The sequence below is a fragment of the Sinohyriopsis cumingii genome, unplaced genomic scaffold, assembly GCF_028554795.1.
Source record: "Sinohyriopsis cumingii isolate HCF-2022 unplaced genomic scaffold, ASM2855479v2 utg001554l, whole genome shotgun sequence".
NCBI lineage: Eukaryota > Metazoa > Mollusca > Bivalvia > Unionida > Unionidae > Sinohyriopsis > Sinohyriopsis cumingii.
This window is the reverse complement of record NW_028316017.1, coordinates 448,007-467,843: the sequence shown is the minus strand read 5'-3', so window position 1 is coordinate 467,843 and position 19,837 is coordinate 448,007. Positions and strand designations below refer to the sequence as shown.

Below are 19,837 nucleotides of genomic sequence, written 5' to 3'. Positions count from 1 at the left end.
AGTACAAACAAAAAAGTTAAATATAACACATCTAACAATAATGAAAAGTAATCATTTGATTATATTCTTTAGAGAGTGCGGATTTGGTTATTTTTTCGCCACGGAGTGTATTGAGAATCTGTGAATATCAAAATATTTGCCAGCTGCGCTCATTGATTGAAATTTTTTTTTTGCTTGTCTTTAGATTTATGGATACAACTGCCTTGGCCCTCTTATTGTTACAGCCAGTTTCTCCAAGTTTACAATTCTCGCTCTGCGTGACAGCTCTCAGATTGGATAAAGAATTATCGGTTTTTATACGGTTGATGTGATTGATCACAAGACCATCCTTGATCACCCCACGAAAACATCGAACACGAAACGATGACAGAGAAATTTTTTTCTTCCCAACACAAAACCTTAGATAACCAAAATTATCAACTGTACCAACTGGTTTTTTCAACCTGCAATGTCTAATTATGCCATCACGTGACGCTTCATAATTCTTGATGATAGGATGTGGGGCAAATTCTTGATTCATTTATACAATAATAATGTTATTTGTCTAATTTATAATTTGCATGAGAACTTAGTTATATAATCGCGCTCACATCTTAGCGCATCATTGTTATTTTTTTATCATAATATCTTTTAAGTTCACGAGATCTTTTTGCGACGAAACTTGCGCACAGCTGTGTTTTACCCCTGACTCCAATACCACATCGCAGACACGGTATTGGTCCTAAACTCCCCCATCGAATGCTTTGTGAATGTTCCCCGCAGAATTCTTTTCTGCAGGATTTGTTATAAGGAGTTATAGATCCCACTTTAAACCACTTGCACTGATTGGTTTGAGGCATTATATATATATAATATTTCTTATTTAAATGTTTGTCTTAAATATAATATGGAGGAGTTTGAGAGATTATCTGCAATCAAGCCCTGGAAAACTTCTAGATTCGATCTTGACAGACTAACCCCTGACTCGCGAAGGCAAGCCCTGACTAATCTCATTGATATTATCAGAGATGCCAAAGAAGAATTTCGTAATGATGGAGCATCTCACGTGTGGTCTACATTCAAAATTATAAAACAAGACGATGTCAAGGACGCTACAATGAGCGATGCACGAGCGAAAACGATCATCGATTACCTCAATCAGAAATATCATTTCAGAATAAAGTTTATTCTGCGTTCGGATGATGACAGGAGGATTACCCGTGACAAACGTGACCCTGTCCTTGCTAATGGAAAAACCGCTCTGTTAAGTAAAGATTCCAAACCAGGAATGTTAACTGGGATTGATAAACCATATTACGCTCCATCATATCCTGTAACAGCGGTCATTTATGGAATCTATCCGATAAAAAAAACCAACATTAATGATCTTGCCCCAATGAGATTTTCATCACTGAATTGTGTAGCTGAGCGAGTAACATAACATTTTACAAATGCGATGCGCGGAAACGGTCTAACGGCGTTACGAGGTGAAAAAATAAACAAATCAGCTGAACGGGTCAAGGCTATCGGAGCTACAATAAACGATGTTGCCGAGTTAGAAAAAAACACTAAGATTCCCCATAACCGTAGCAACGATAACAGGGGAAGTATTATAAGAATCGAAATATAATCGGAACGGAGCTCCAATAAATATCATTGATCATAACGCTCACGCTTGGACCAGTGCAGTCACAATATTCCCACGAGATCGAACTGTAAGATTTTACCCGTCCTCGGAAAATTCCGAAGTGGGGAACTCTGAGAGAAACATGTTTGATTTTATTAAACAGATAGGTAAAAACGATCCTGTGTGGTTATTTTCGAGTTTAGATAATAAAAAATATGATCAATTTGTACGCGTTAACGGTGAAATATACCGTAAAGAATCTCTTCATGAAACAATGAGAAAACTTGCTCAGAGATACTCAAAAGATACTGACTGATTACTAACTAATTGTTTCACTGTCCCATCAGTTGTAGCCCATGCTGCCAGAGAAAAAAATTCCTGGAAGCCAACCTGAAGTGAGTTTCTCGAAGATGTACAATTAAGTTGTTGTGAATACGTTCACGGCGAATTGTGGAATACCAAGTATAATTACAAGGAAATGATATCAGTTGATATGGTTGCGTGTTATCCAGGAAGCTTTCTCGGGATGAGAGAATGCTCTGGATACTTTAAAAGATTTGAACACCCCACAAACTCGATGACGCGAGTGGCCATTAATGGACCATTACCCGATTTTGACCTGACAGGATTCACTCGTGTAGTGTCATTTGAATTCGCCAAGGTTCTTCATGTTATTTGTTATGTTTGGTTTGGTTGACACTTTTGTGAAAAGCGCTGGGCACCAATAGTGTTGTTACGATATATGCTTGATTGTAAAATACTGGTATCGTTGACGGTCAGTGAGGCAATTATATTATATCAGGCACAGACTGAAGTTTGGTTACCGACACCTGAACTGGTTGATTGTGAAAGTGATGATTACGATACTTTAATCGCCAACCTCGAAGAGAAAAGAAACGCGAAGGATCTTGGTAGAAGAATAATTGGCAAGTTTACTCAAGGCGGTGCATATGATCATAAACGACATTATGCATGACTAATTATGGACGATGCTGAGTAAGATTTTATAATCGCTGATGCAACTGCGAGAGGTATATTTGTAAGTCGAGAAAACGCTTATTTATCTGACGGAACTCGGCTGGGTACAATTGTAAGTTATACTAATGGCGAGTCACCTCAGTATACTCATTTAAGATCTTCAATGCTAGCTTATGTTTCCATCAATTTGATATCGATGATAAATAGATTCCCTGACACTGCAGTTAGAATTGCAACGGATTCGTTTTACATCAACAAGAAATACCTGAATTCGGTAACTCGTTTTACAACTGATGATGAATCATGGGGTTCGCGGAGAATAAAAGAAGAAATGGTATATGATTATTGTGGGTCCGCAGATGTTGAGATCAAAGACAGTTATTATAAATCAGAATTATCAGAAATGTCGAGTGCACCATCTGTGTACGATTCAGTATCCAGACACAACACTGTTTATCTCAATGGGTCGAGAGGGTCTGGTAAGACGACTCGAGCGATTGAATTATTTCGGAATTCAGATATGATCGTGTTAACACCTACACACAGACTCGCGCGAGAGATGATGAAACAACGAGGGGTTAACTCATGCACTTATCACAGCTTTTTCAGATACGAGGGCGACACATGGACCCCTGATCGAATGGGAGAGAAATATATTCCAAGGATTATAATTTGGGACGAAATATGTACGGTACCGTTAGAAACATTAAAAACATTTCTTGATTGGTTATTAACAAAAAATACAGCTGTGATAATGTGTGGCGATCACGGTCAACCACCACCTTTTGTTGGACCATCTCTACATTTGTGGTTAAAAGATTTTGTTAATTATTACGAGGAGATAACTGATGATTATAGAACGCTTGATGCAGAATTAAACGAGTTTAAGAAATTAATCAGACTACAACCGAATAAAATTCAATGTGAAATAATGCGCAAAATAATTTCAGAGACTTCAATGAGCGGCTTTCTGCAAACGTGGAGACCAAACGACTTGATAGTGGCAAGTAGAAAGATAGAGACACACTTCAACAGCGGTTGTTTCAGTTACAACGAGAAAAGTTTCCGACGTTGCCAGTGCCGTTGTGTTATCGACCAGCTGATACGCGACGGCAAAATATTGACGTTGATATACCAGGACAGACCGAAAAACAAAATCTCGTATTAAATGATGTTGTTGCAGTTGATATCAATGTTGCTGAAGATGCACTGCGCGCTGATAAATCCCCGTGGACGCTAGGATACGCAATGACGATACATTCATCTCAAGGACTGACTATCTCTGATACAGTTGTTTGGATCATTGATGATCGTATCGAGTGGTCAAACTTAATTTACTTGGCTGTGTCCAGAGTCAGAAGAATATCTCAACTGCGAAGGATTGTTTTGGATGAGTCAATGGCTGATGAAATTAATAATGAAAACAACAATGATATAATAAGAAAAAAATTAACTGGTTACAAACAGAGCTACAAAAAAAAATAATCGCGATTTTGACCTTGATGTTGAATTTATCATGATACTGAAACAACAGCAGAACAATCACTGTGCGAGCTGTAATTGTATAATGTTGCGGCAGTATGTGAGTAATAATCCAAGACAATTCACCGTAGATAGAAAGGATAATCGTCTTGGTCATACACAAGAGAATGTGACGCTGACCTGTCTTGAGTGTAATCGACGTGAGGGTGCTGGCACCCTTGGTGCTAGTTAAGTAATCTGGGCGGTAATTGTGTGTCCTCGGGAATTACTTGTACTTGTTCACGTGTGAATCCACGTTGAGGAGCAGTTGAATCCAGCCTGTAGATTGCTGGTCTACCAGAGGATCTTGTTATGTTAGATATATTATATGTGGTAATACTCCAAATAGGATCAGTCGCTCTTTTTTTACCACCTTCAAGTTCACCTGGTTCATACAAATATCTCACAGTGACATTGCCCAGTATTGGTTGTGCTGAAAAATCACGTCGCTGTACGGGTATATTTTTTTGGTAATTGCGTTAATAGGTTTCATGTTGGTTGTTCGAGTAATTTCATTATCTAATGCAGTTATCACACCTGGTAATCTTGCAACCCATTCACGAGATCTCTTGTCCTGAATGAATTCCTTCGCTTATTGATATCCAAATAACCGCTCAGCAAGTGTTCGATTAAATCGCTCAACAATTGCCTGATGACGGTGAATTTCAGTATGTCCTCGTCTGATGGTGACGTTATGTTGCTTCATCAGCGATGATACTGCACCCTGAAATTCTTTGCCAGGATCAACTTGTAACAACTGTGGCCATTGTAGAGGTCCTCATTAATGAATTCGTTCAAAAGCAGAAGCAATCTCAGATGCTGTTTTAGTCGTTAACGGTTCTGCATCTTTGTATCCACTTGCAACATCAACTACAGTTAGCGCGTACTTGTATGTAATTTGACGTCTTCGGATTTTAATAGTATCATGTGGCAGAAATAATATATCAGCTTGATGAACTTCATTAGGAACACTGACATCAAAATGTGCAAAATGAATTTGTTTAGGCGGTGGTTGGTAAATTTGCCATATTGCTTTTTTGGATAACCAATTTTTAGCAGTAACACGTGTAACGTTTGCTGCTTCAGCGAGTTTACTAATTGCTGCGCTACCCCTCCAGTATCCTCTTGGGGAATAATAGATAGATTCCATTTATAATTAATTACCAGCACCTAGCGCTAATTTACCTTTCATTGCGGATCTAACCAACCATCTAACCTCTCCTTGAAAGATTTATCAGTGATGGAATTTAGCGCGTGAATTAATTTCACATCTGCGATATGTCAATCTTGTAGATTTTTACTTTTATAAGCTACATCATGAGCATGACACGCCTTATCAATAGCGTTTATCGGATACTCACCTGGTTTTGGTAGATCTTGGTCATCAAGTCTGATATCAAGTCTGGTTCCAGGACCGCAGTAATTATATCCTGGAAGATGTTTTTCTCCTGGGTATTTAGCCCACGGAGTCCCGGGTAGTTTTGTTAATTTTGCTGCAATATCACCTCCGTGTTGCTTTTTTTTTACTTGACTTTGGCTTTGGCTTTGACTTTGGTTTTGGTTTTGGCTTTTGCTTTGGTTTTTCACCTGATTTGGGAATAAATTTAAATTTCTTTGTACCGCATGGTTCACACTTGCCCGTAACCGCAGATCTGTTATGTTTTGTTGTAATGGTTGTTAGATCACTTGTTGGCGTGTGCGCCCTGCATTTCACACAATATAAATCCATATTTATTTTATATTATTCGAATGGAAATCACTGACGTTTCTGCTACAAGAAAACGAGAACCAGTTAAGCATCACGCAGAGCTCCCAAATTCTGTCGTATGATTATTATAGGTCCATCTGGGAGTGGTAAAACACAATTACTGTTGAATTTAATAATGAAGTGGATGAAGTGGGATACATTGCATTTGATAGCTCTATCTGTGGACGATCAACGGTGCTATAACGTGTTAAAAGATTTTAATGAAAGTGCAAAACCGTTAAATAAGAACGGAGACGATGTTGTTGAATTTATTACTGACATTAATCAAGCGCCAAGTATTGATGATATTGATGGATTTATTAACAATTTGGTCGTATATGATGATGTGATGCTGGACAAACAATCAAACCCTGCTCGGATATTTTCCAGAGGCAGGCATAAAAACACAGATGTGATTTATGTTACTCAAAGATATGTACAGATTCCTAAAGTGATCAGGGATAACTGTAATATTCTTACTGTGTTTAACGGAGTTGATACTCATACGTTACGAAATATTCATCAGACCTGGTGTAGCGTAGCGGTGACATGGGCATGAATAAGTTTAGAAATTTCTTTAGTCGGGCTCAATTAACCCCACACGGAGTCATAACAATAAATCTACACGAAACTAGAACATGGTATCGAATCGGGTTAGATAAAATTTTTGGATAATAGCAGCAGGGATGGCGACGACAACGAGTTGATTAATTTTTTGTAATCGAAGCGCCATTAATGGGTTTTTCAACCAGAAACCACATTTGGACTAACTCAGGAGGACCTCCCAAAGAGGCTTATCTCTCCGAGAGTTCCTCTTGAAACGTAGTTGACGTTATTTCCGGTTGAAAACCCCTCCTTGTGGAGATCTAATTTCGGCATTTGGAACCTTCTAAAATTTGTAGGGTTCACCTTCCCTGCTGCTTGCTGTGTGACGGCAGAGCACGGTAGCACTCTGAGAAAGGGGTCTTCTATGTATGTCAGAAAGTGAGCAATAAAAAAGAAGCTTTTGTAATCGTTTGGGCGTGTGAACGATTAAATGACTGTTTATTTGGGACAGTACCACTAATGAGCACAAACTCTTGGGAGATGTACCCCAGGAATTTAACGCATTTTAATGTGATTGGCGAGATTAAATTTTTCTATAGTTCATATTGCTGGCAAAAATCTATTAAATGCCGATGCTCTATCTAGAGCACATTTAAGTTATCACTCTGAGAGTGACAGAGAACACCAGGATGAGAGTAATACCTCTACTGATTTCGTACCGAGTAATTTGCTCGCAACAAATACTCGACAGTAGTATATTGGGACCCTTTGGGGACAATGGAAATCCCAGCCAAAATGGTTGTGGGATCTTTTGGGGAAAAGATTTATAGAGACAATTGAAATCTCAGTAAGAAAGGTCGTAGGACCTTTTGGGGACAATGTGACGTTTGTGTGATAGTAGAGAATTCCGTTTTTTCCTTCCCTTCTATGTGGATAATAGAGTATGTGTTTTTTTTTTCTCTGCTCGTTTGTGGATATATTTTGGGGTTTGTGGATAGTATATAATAGTTTTTCTTATTCCCTTATGTGAATATTAGATTTTGGGGTTACCTTTGGCAGCGATCACTTCCCGGTATGTACTACAATACACACACAAAAAACTAAAGAACAACTAAAACGCATACCGAAATGGAAAGCGCAAAACGCTGATTGGACCTCATTTTATCAAGCACTAGAAAAAATAAAATTAACAGATCTACAAAACAATGACACCAGTCAAATATATAATGCCATAACCCAGGCAATCAATAAGGCGGCAACAAACAGCATACTAAAAACACAGGACAGCACACCAAAAACACCCATACCATGGTGGACAGAAGAATGTCGTCTAGCAATTCAAGAAAAAAAAAGAAAGCTCTAAATCGATCCAAGCATACAAGAATAACAGCTGATTTCTTGGAGTACAAACGAAAAGAAGCTACAACCCGGACCATCATTAAAGAGGCAAAAACCAACTCGTGTCGTAAATACTGCTCCACACTTAACCATACACGCAACTCCAAACAAGTGTGGGGGAAAATTAAGTCAATGAAAGGAAATACCCCAAAATCATCACCAAAAGTACCTGGAGCCGAAAATAATAAAGAAGAAGCCGAACAAGTTTCACAACATTTTGCCAACAATAACCATTCAAAAAAATTCATACAACAATAAAACATCCTAAAAAATGAATTCCCACATTTAGTTAAAGATCAAATAAACAACAATGACACACCAGTAAACGATCTATTTAACATAAATGAATGGAGGAAAGCACATTACAACAAACAATCCACACCTGGGGAAGATCAAATAGGTTATGATATCTAGAAACACATACCCGCTAATATGGAAAAATAATACTTGAATTAATTAACCTGATATGGCAAACAGGAGACATACCAACAACATGGAAACAAGCCATAGTCATTGCCATACCCAAACCCGGAAAAGATCCTAAGAACATCAACTCAAACAGACCAATCTCCCTGACCAACACCATATGTAAAATCATAGAGACAATGATAAATAATCGACTTAAACACCATATAGAACAACACCTATTGTTATCCGAGAACCAGAACGGACTTAGGCCTAGACGATCTACCGTAGATCAACTTGTCAGACTAGAGGCCAGCATCAAACTCGCCTTCAATGCAAACCGAAAAAAAGACAGACATCTCATTGCGATCTTTTTAGACCGAAGAACTAATCTCTAAACTCAACCAGTATGGTATCACAGGTCGCATGCATTGCTGGATCTCCAATTTTCTAACTGGAACAAGAATTAAAACCAGAGATGGGGATGCACACTCCGAAACATAATCATTAGACAATGGAACACCACAGGGAAGTGTGATTATCCCCACGCTGTTTAACATCATGTTTAACGAATCCAGCAAATGTATTAACACCAAACAGATAGGTCTATCACAATTTGCGGATGATAGTGGAAACTGGAAAGCGCGTAATCCAAACTGCCGGAACATCATTAACCAACTACAACACAATCTAAATTAGATATGTACATGGGCAGACAACTGGGGTTTTAAAATATCAAATACCAAAACAGTAGGAATGCTTTTCTCCCCACTAAACAAAACACCCCAAAAAGTTTCGTAAAAAACACCTTCTTTCTAGGAATGCTACTAGACGAACTAGACGTGAAACCGCACATTACTAACGTCATTAAAAGATGCAGCCAGGACCTAAACCTGCTAAAAAAAAAAAAACATAAGGGGAACAACATGGGAAGCAGACCAACATACCATGTTAATGCTATAAAGGTCACTAATTAGGGCTAAATTGGACTATGGATGCCAAACATACTCCAAAAACTGGACAACATCCAATACAAAGCACCAAGGCTTTGCACAGGCACGCTAGAAGAATTACAGATCTTAACAGGGGACTTACCCCTACACCTAAGGCGAGAAGAACAAATCCTCAGATATGCTACCAGAAACCCAATTCACAAAGAAAATAACCATACTAGAATTATAATTGACAAATGTCAAAAACCATTCACGACAAAACTTGTCCCGAATCCCCCCGCAGCTAACAAGGTTCACACACTCTGTGCCGAACTATGTCAAAAAGGGATACAAGCGGAACAAAATCAGCTAACTGATACCACCCTATGGAAAAACAACACCCCAAACATTAATCTATCAGCACAAAAGCTTGGAACCAAACACCACAATCCAATAGGAATATTAACGGAAGTTCAAAAGATTATCTCGAAAACATAAACAACACATGTTAAAATATACACAGATGGCTCCAAAGAGTTAAACTGAACAGGAGCATCAGTGGTCGTCCCTGAGCACGATATCGAATTACAAGACAGACTCCCAAATGAATGCTCAATCTACACGGTTGAATTCTGGGCAATAAACGAGACACTCAAATGAATAGCTACTAAAACCACACAACAATTTGTGATTATCCCCGATTCCCTAAGTGTACTAAAATCATTTGAATCCGGTACATACAAAATTAGGGAAAATTTAATGGAAAATGCACTACAGACAATCAGGGAAATATCATATAAACAACAAAAACTTGAATTCCTATGGGTACCTTCACACATCAACCTACCAGGAAATGACAAAGCAGATCTAAGCGCAAAACCCAGCCTCATGAACAACAAAACAGTGGCCATACAATATAGTGTGCAGGAAATATGCAGCCAAATAACTCAAAAGATCAACAACAAATGGCAACAACTATGTGACAACATCCCCAAAAGTAGACATTTATACAAATGGCAGAAAAACGTTGCTAGGAATATTATACTACCAAAGAATTGACAAAACTCAGGCATTAGAATTATAAATAGAATCAGAACCGGAAAACCCCTGCTCAAGGGAAGCTTCGGGAGACATATTAACAAAGGACCAGATAACAACACGCAATGTCCTCACTGCACCACAAAAGAAATTCTGGAAAACGTCTTCAATAACTTCCCCAAATACCATTCCCACAGAATGGAACTTCAAAAACACCACACAAAAATTTGGTCCCCCTATACATACCCAGACTTCCTAGATACCAAAATAAATAACAACACTGAATTGACATATAAAAATATAATATTGTACTTAAAACAAATAGATAAATATAACAAGCTTTGAACCCTGGAGTTAAAATAGCAAATGTTGCTAGCTAGAAAAGCAAACCCAAGGTCATCAAGTGTGTATTAAACAAAGAGAACAGGTACCTTTGATAAGTCCCCAGGACCTGAATATTCATCAAAGGAGCCTGTATTCTCAATAAATAAGAACAATAAGATTAAAAGATAGGCATTGAACAGAAGATAGGTATTAACCAAAGCGAACAGCCACATTTGATAAGTCCCTACGGATCTGAATATTCAGCAAAGGGGCATGCATCCTCAACAAATAATCAATGATTAAAAAATAAAAGGGTTTATTTTTAAATAAAAAATAAACAACAAAACAAAAACAAGAAAAGATAATTTTGCTTCTTTTCACCTTCTCATCTCTCCCCATCTACACCTCTGATGCATGCTGCATACAAACTAATTATGTCATAACCGAGGTCTGACCACAACAACAGAATATCACTCAATCCTCAAAATTAAGAACTATAAGGTGACCCAAGCCCAGTCATCAGGACCCTCCGCACAAGGCGGAACAAAAATAAAGATACATCAAAACCATAACTTATCAACACACCACACATGTAAGTACACAGCAACTACCTCAGACCAATTGCTGACACACAGGAAGAAAACAAAACAAAAAAAAAAAGGGGGGGGGGGGAGAGGCACAACGTATAATGCAAAAATTTCAAATAACTGTGTGGCAGTGTGGCAACAAACAACGCAGAAGAAGAGTTCAACTACAACATCATCACAGTAAGACGGAACTCCAAGAAGTCAAACCAGCAGACAACCTAAGCCAAAGAGGGGAAAGGAAACAACACAAAGACTTCTACAATTGCCTCAAAATATGAGTTCTTCCTTTGGCTATTGAAGAACTATTTCAGATAACTCCACATTTTTGTGGCCCTAATTCAATACGATCCTTTTGGAACCACCGTCAAAATTTACAACCTCAATTAAAAATACAAGACCAAAATATAATCGGGTGACAAACACCCAGCTTATTGGCTTTCTGTTTGTAATAATATTTTTTTTTGGTGTCTTATAATAAAAGTACACTTTGTACACAAAGATTTCAACTAATAAAGTTAAGTTAAAAACAAATTTAAAAAAACTCAAAAGATTAGGCTTATTACACATGTGGCTTACACAGCATTGGAATATATACTTCAGTCCATTCTTACAACCGGACTAAATTTGGTCAAATAAAGTTTGGCGTTTCTAGTAACAATCGGGCTTGTGACATCGGGCGCCTCCTGTATGTGTCTTCCTTCCATTGCCTCGTCCAGACATTATAATTAAGTAGTACGACAATCGCACATAAAAACGGGATCGTAGTGGCTCTATTCCTACAACCCCGACTAATTAAATATCCTGGCCATCAGGAATTAACAAGTCGCAAATGCACTCAGTTTGCACAAGCGACTATAATTTATATTATTCATTCATTCATTTGCGCCATTCATTCATTCACGTTGACGACGCTAGACAGCACAACAGTGATGGAAGAAAACACTGCAACACAAAGAGTGAACGGCATGGTTCAAAGTTGGCTACCAGCTATTGCAGTTTTATTTGCTCCAGCACTAAGAGTCATTCAAGCTCTTGGTAAATAAAAGAAAAAGCATCATATTGGCGTTTGAGAGAAAGAGAAAAGATAACTCTACGGTCTGCACTTCTAAAGATGAGGGCGAGGACCTACATATCGGAGGAGAGGAAGGCTACTGTATAGCCGAAAGAAAGAATAGTAAAAGGAAATATAACCAGAGAAGGAAACCTGTCCACAAAGAGGCGGCCAACCACTCTGTTACTCCTGCTACTAACTTAGGCAGTATACATGAACACCAACACCGGATACAAGCTCCCACAGTGGCTAAAACTGCTGCATCTACACATACCAGTGATCGGCAGCAAAAGAAAACGAAGGATGCAGAAACGCAAACGGATGTAACCACAAGTGATGCTACCACCATAACTGAGATACCGCTACAGGTAGAAGAAGAGCTAACAACAACAACAACGGAGGAAGAAAGCGTTGACGAGGAAATAAAGAAGGTGTTACGACTGAGCAACGATCATAGGAACTGGGTTTAAAGGAAACTAACTGGCCCCAAAAAGACCAAGAACTTTATCAGCTCTGTAAAGTATATGGCCTGGAAGTCACTTAAACCGAAGAAAAAAACCAATACACAACAATGGCTATCTGCTCAACGTATCATATCGCAAAAATACTCTAAGGCTTATCAGGAAACGTAGCTCACTATCCTTGTGGATTATGCCACTGCGTTAACAAGAATGTATGGGTACGAGACATTTCTCAGTGAAGCATATGAAGATCAACATACGGCAGTAGATACATGGGACTTTGAGAATCGCCGGAATACCTTCAGGCTGCCGACCTAAATGCCCTTCTTAGGGCTACAAAATTGCCTATTATCTAAGAGATTCAACTTTGGTTTGGGATCCCGATTCGATAAAACCACAAAACTGAATCAATCTTTTTATCCTCCGCTTCAAAATTAACAACTTACTACACCTAATAGTGACTAAAAAATGTTCTTTAAGTCGCTTAGACATAATAATGAATACAAATTTGAGGGCATTACAACGTACACCATGTACTAGAATTCTTTTGAGCAGTTAAGATGTAGGAACATTCTGAAACTCGAACAGTTTGACATAATTGCACAGGTGGCTTACACATTATTGGGTTTATTTATTGTCCACTAGTATAGCTGGACTCGATTTAAAATGAAAATACGTCCTGGCGTTTTAGGGCTGTTAGTGTGATGTGCTCGGTGTATTAGTTGTTCGAACGAACTACTGATTGGCAGTTGAAATTTTCGGTTCGTTCTCTTACTTGGTGGTGGCAGGTATGTAAAATCAAATTTGATTGGTAGTTGAATCCTTTGGTTGGTTTTATAACTTGGTGGTGTCAAGTATGTACTCTCGAATTTGACTGGAAGTTGAAACATTTGGCTAGTTTTTTCTACTTGGGCTAACTCGCACATATTAGTTATGAAAGGCTGCATCTGATTGGAGGCTGAATTCTTTGGCTGGTTTTTCAACTTGGTAGTGTTCGATGTATAAACTCAAATTTGATTGGTAGTTGAATATTCTGGTTGATTTCTAAATTGCAGAGTGTTCTAACATGATAGATTGAATCTAATTGAGTTCTGTATTCTTAACTAGTAACTTGTTTCTTTTGGTTGAGAATATTTGGTATTAACTATGATTGGAAATGCTAATTGAACTCAATAAAACGCTCTTATTAGTTGGCGGATTGGAAATTGTTTGTTGGGTTTGAGCGCGTTTCTGGGTTCCTTTCCACCTTGCCTCGTCCAGACAGACCAATTAAGAAGTGTGACATTCACACATAAACACGCAACTGCAGTGGCACCATTCCTACAGTACCGACTAATTAAAGATCTCGACATTCGAGAATTAACCAGTCATGAAAGCACTCGGTGCATAGGCGACTTAAATCTTTTTCATCATTCGCACCATCCAACATTGAATAAACAATGATGGCTTCAAACCGTCTTGACAAGATGAAGAAGTTGCAAGACGTCCTCCACAGTTTGAGGATGAATGAGGAAATGATGGTTAAACTGGATGAGGATCATTACTTTTATAGCCCCCACTGAGTAAAGATGGAAATCAACAACTTAATAAGTAAAATGAACCGATAAGAGATCTCCTTAAAGAAAAAAAGGAGGAGAAGGAGGATGAAAAGGACAGAATAAGAATGAGGGCATATAATGAAAAGATAGAAAACGAAGATTAGAATGAGAAGAGAAAAAAAGGAGGAGGAGGAAAATGAAAAACAGGAAGATGAAAAGAATGAGAAGAAAAAGACAAAGAGTGTAGGGCAGAAAATAAGAAGTTGGTGGAGGAAAAGAGGAAACTAGAAGAATAAGAAGAAGAAACCCAAAGGCCCTTTTCAGGGCCACTTATATGCCTCGAAAAGATTGTTTTCTTGCCTAAAAATGTGTTTAGTCGGTTGTATAGTTGTTTGTGTGATAGATTAATGTTCATCAATGTATGTATGTATGTTGCATGTGTTACATATGTCTCTGTCCCGCCAATCATTCTAGGTTTTTTCCCTGATCTTTGGTCACGATTGAGGTCAGCCACTTGCAACATTGTTACCAACCTTTAGTACCGTAACGTCACATTACATGTTCCATTCCTATTGTCATATATTAATGGTAAGTTTGATTGATTGATTACTTGGATTTACGTCGCGTGCGCCCAAAAGGGCATGTGCGACGGGGTGAAGGAATTAGTGCCACATCCCACAGGCGGTTATGTGCTCAAGGAGCACTGCTAATTTAGCCGTCAGGTCGTATGACTATATGTCTCTAACGACCTCAGTGAAGGGCTTTCATGAGTTGGAATGTGCCCAACACACACACATGTTTACAAAGAGTTGATTTCAGTCCGTTATTGACTGTACTAGGTGTCGACCCATGCAGTATGTAACACCCCTTGCGATTGGTGGCAACGATAACGTCACATCGGGACATCTAGCTTTAGGGTAAGCCAGCCATGGATGTCGTGCACTCCCAAGAACGCCAGCCCGTACTTAGTCAAATTTAGTCTAGTTGTACTAATGGACAATAATAATAAAAAATGCGCTAGCCACATGTGCAATTGGGTCAAATCAAAACAAGTAAAATTTTCCTATGTCCTAACAATCGTAAAAATTCTAGTGCATAGCGTACATTGTAGATGCCCTACACATTTTTAGTAATTAATATGTCTGAGCAACATATAAAAAGTTTGGTCACTGTTAGGTCATAAAATGTTTGAATTTTGAAGCGGTGGATTAAAGGATCAAGTTAGTGTACATAATAGTTTTATCGAAACAGGATACCAAGCCAAAATGGTTCCCTGGATAAGAGTTCACCGTTTTTCTTCTGCTTCTTTACATTTCCCCGCAGTCTTTTTTCCTCTCAGGTAAATGGTAGCTGTGTAGCGTAAAAATGTAGTTAGCTGCTTCTACTAGCTGCTGGACTGGATAGTTCTTGTAGGCCTCTTGATAGAACTGTGTAAGGATTCTGACACCATAGTGCCACTCGCTATTCATTTATTTTTGTTGCACGCTTATTTGTGTCCAACTGAGGCAAGGGAGGAAGTGACCAGGAAGGCAGGAGTCCGCTCATTCGAGGGTAATGATCTAAATGGATGTACTTGCACGAATTTTGAGTTTTGTTTCTTGTGTCTGAAACTGTTCTAAGATGAGCTAGGTTGCATTGGATGGAAAACTCAGTGCTGCTTTAGTGTTAGTATGGTCTTTATCACAGAAGAAGGCCGCATTATTACCTTGGCTGTCTTTCATGTTAGGGCTATGAAGAGAGCAGAGAAGAAGATTTTTTTAAACATATTATTTTTGTTGATTTTTAAGGATATATTTGGGATTTAAGAAGACGGGAACCTTTGCTGAGTATTCAGGTCCCTAGTTAATGGTAAGTCCCAATGTCCCTAAAAGGTCCCACAACCTTTGTGACTGGGATTTCCATTGTCCCTATAAATCTTGTCCCCAAGGTTCCCACGACCTTTTTGACTGTGATTTCCATCGTCCCCAAAGGGTTCTACTATACTACTCTTGATTCGAACAAATCAAGCCTGTTTATCGAATGATTCGACGTGCAAACGGCTTATGCAATTATGTGAACAGGGGTGGCCAAATAAATCAGCTATCGACGGAAAATTTCAATGTACTGGTCAGATAGAGGTAAAATTACAGTGAATAATGGTCGTTACCGTTCACGGCAATAAAATAATCAATGAAGCTACTCAAAATTGTTCTGCCCAGGATATGCAAGTCAGCGCCAATTCAATCTTTGCAAATCTGGCAAAGTGGAGTGGATTTTGGTCACGCAAAAGGTTTTATACGAACCAATAATTATGAAGTTTCACCATGACAACGTTAAAAGAAGTATCCGATTCCGCGTGGGACATGGACGTGACTGTGATGATAGATCGAAGCGTTTAATCAAAAACATAAAAGAGAATTAAACGTTTCGTATTATCTCAGGTGTCATGACTTCTTGGAAATCGATGGGAAAGTTCTACATGCGGACGATAGCTCTTGCCACAGTTGGATTTTTGAACAATAACATAATGGAGTCCATTGTTCAGCAACCCACGGTATCTCAAGAAAATCAAAGTAAATCTCGGCAATATCGACGTCGCCACTACGATGATAAGATTCGTCAGATATAGCGGCGATTTCGCGAGATCCGCTAGCCCAAATATTAGCGTTTATTCTTAAATAGGTCGCGCGAGCAAGAAAAGAAGTGTCCTCCCTTGTAGTTACATGTACGACAGGTCAATTGTAAGCAGCGATACGAACCCCCGTGTACCACATTAAGTGTGTGTGTGTGTGTGTGTGTTTAACGTAGCTTTGACAGTTTGTCATATCGCTACGATGTCTGCAGTAACGCTGGTTTATAGTGATGTCTAGCAATGGGCATCATGTCGCAGACATGTAGCCTCATGTCCCACCCAGTTACATTATTCTAAAACCAGGCCGACCATTCATAACATTAATCTCTTAATGATGTGCTCCAAGCGAGGCAGCTGCTAGAATCATTTTGATTTGACTCTACCGGGGTTCGAACCCGCGACCTCCCGCATCCCACAGGGGCTTGTATCATCTTTACGAATATTAAATGGCGGGCGTCGATCACTTCCTGTTCTAGCTCACGACTCTTTTCAACAAATCCACAAAATCAGGGCAGGTCCTATAAACCAACATCATTTCTCTGATGTTTGGGAACATATCCTTAATCAATATGATAGTATCTTCGCTCATACTATTTCTATTTAAAATTTAAGGTATTCCATTTTAATCTACGCTGGTCACTCACCAGCAAATCCCACAATGCAACCCTAAATGGTAAACATCCGTTTTCTTTTGTTTCTTTTTTTTGTGGATTTGATAGATATAAGTTAAAACATGTTACACCCCATTAGCTTATCTTTCATCACCCTTACCCTCATCATGCACAAAATATTAACCCTGACGTTCCAAGCAGAGGACAATAATAATACACAACCAGTACTAATTCGGGATCGTCAGAAATTATCGCTCTCCACCCACCTCATTACCACTCTAAAAATAACAATGTCGAAGGCAAAAGGACCAGTATGTGGGAACAAACTCGTTCTCCTCTATCTATGTAGCCTTTTGTTAGCTGAATCATATGCACCAGAACCAAATCCGGGTCTAAGAACCATCAGGTTTCCTTGCGGGGTCTGCAACAAAGCCTGTAAATGGACGACGCCTTGTGTGTGCTGTGACTCGTGCGAGGTATGGTATCATCAAGAGTGTATGGGTATGCCAGATGCCGTTTTCAAAACCCTCCACAATGTAAGTTGGGATTGTATTCAGTGTGGTTTGCCAAACTTCTTCCTGGAATATTTGACACTTTTATCTTCGATACCAGTAATAGTTACCAATGCCTTAGTGACAGTACCCAAGCAGACAGTGAGATAAGTTTTAACAACCCAACTGCTACTTCATCTCCACACAAGCAGAGAAGCACCTCTACAACACATGGTCCCACTGGAATTAGAACTGACTTACCCATGAGAATCCTAGTAATTAATTGTCAATCTATAAAGGGGCCTGGAATGAAGGGACTACTAAGCAATATGATCTCCTCTACCAAAGCCACCATTGTTATTGGTACGGAATCGTGGCTAGACAGCAGCATAAATTCATCTGAAGTATTCCCAGCAAATTTCAGGTCCTATTGCAAAGATCGTCCAGAGGGATCCCATGGGGGTGTTGTATTTGTCCTAGTATCAGACCAGTATTCCAGCTGCCAGCCAGAAGAACTTAAGGCAGATAATAACTTTGAGTTAGTTTGGGCCAAAATCAAGGTTAAAGGGGCATCAGACCTATACGTTGGTGCCTTCTACAAACCTCCATCCTTAACCGAACCAAACTACTTAGATCCGCTTCACTCATGTCTTACGAGAATCCCACGAGGTGCGCATGTATGGCTAGGAGGAGACTTCAACCTGGCAGATATTGACTGGGAGAGTGAGTGTCCACTATCACAAGCCACAAACAATGCCCAATGCCAACATCTACTAAATATCATAAAGGACTCATTCCTGGAACAGGTTGTAGATGCAGCAACACGTGTAACTGAATTTACTTCAAATCTGCTTGACCTGTTTTTCACAAACAACAAAACACTAATCAGCAGGTGTGATGTCATATCAAGAATTGCTGACCATGAAGCAGTTTACATAGAGTTCAGCCTACGACAAATGAAAGTGAAGAAAGCAGCTCGTAAAGTCTTCCAATACAGGAATGCAGACTATGGCCAGTTACGTGAAGAATTTAAGTCATTACAATAATCATTCATACGTGAAACAGATAACCTTTCTGCAAAGGACACATGGAAAAAATGTTTGAGGAGAACATCAAACGGTTAATGGATAAATTTATACCATCTAAGACCCTATCTGGAGACAAAACAAACAAACCTTGGATAGACAAATCCATTAGAGCCCAACACAGAAGACGGAACAAATTGTTTGCAAGACAGAAAGCAACAGGAAAACAAGAGTTTGGAAACTATACAAAGAAGCAAAAGCAAGATCACAACGCTTAGAACGGCAGGCTTACTGGAGATATATTGAAAACTTGATAGAAATCGGTAACCCACATCAAGAACAACAACCAAACAAGCAGAAGAGATTTTGGAACTACATTAAGTCCTTACGTAGAGACAGCTGTGGTGTGGCACCACTCAAGGAACACGGGAAACTACATTCAGAGGCATCCGACAAGGCTAACATACTGAATCGTCAATACCAGTCAGTCTTCACACAAGAGGATAAGAGTTATCTACCAAGCCTACATGGAGATCGTTACCCACCAATGCCTGACATCCAAGTTACTGTCGAAGGTGTATACAGCTTGTTGCGGAAAATTAACCCACAGAAAGCTACAGGACCAGACATGATTCCAGCAAGGATCCTGAAAGATCTAGCAGAAGAGTGTGCACCATACTTGAGTTATATTTACCAGAAGTGCCTCTCAACAGGTTATGTCCCTGATGTCTGGAAAACAGCAAACGTTACAGCTATCTTCAAAAATGGAGAAAGATTCAAGGCCAGCAATTATAGACCGGTCTCCCTTACATGTATCTGCTGAAAAATGCTTGAACACATCATAGTCAGCAACATGATGCAACATCTAGATCGCGACAACATTCTAACAGACTGCCAGCATGGTTTCCGTGCCAGACGAAGCTGAGAAACACAGCTCATAACCCTAGTGGATGAGTTCGCCAAATCC

The 19,837-nt window shown here is 39.2% G+C and overlaps 1 protein-coding gene across 1 annotated transcript; it reads left to right on the top strand.

Moving 5' to 3' along the window:
• Positions 1 to 17,832: 17,832 nt before the first annotated feature.
• On the top strand, positions 17,833 to 19,693 carry LOC149771952 (uncharacterized). The gene is made up of 2 exons (XM_089948052.1): positions 17,833 to 18,823; positions 19,188 to 19,693. The coding sequence occupies exons 1-2, from the start codon at positions 17,833 to 17,835 to the stop codon at positions 19,691 to 19,693; spliced, it is 1,497 nt and encodes a 498-aa protein (XP_089804178.1).
• The last annotated feature ends 144 nt before the right edge of the window (positions 19,694 to 19,837 follow it).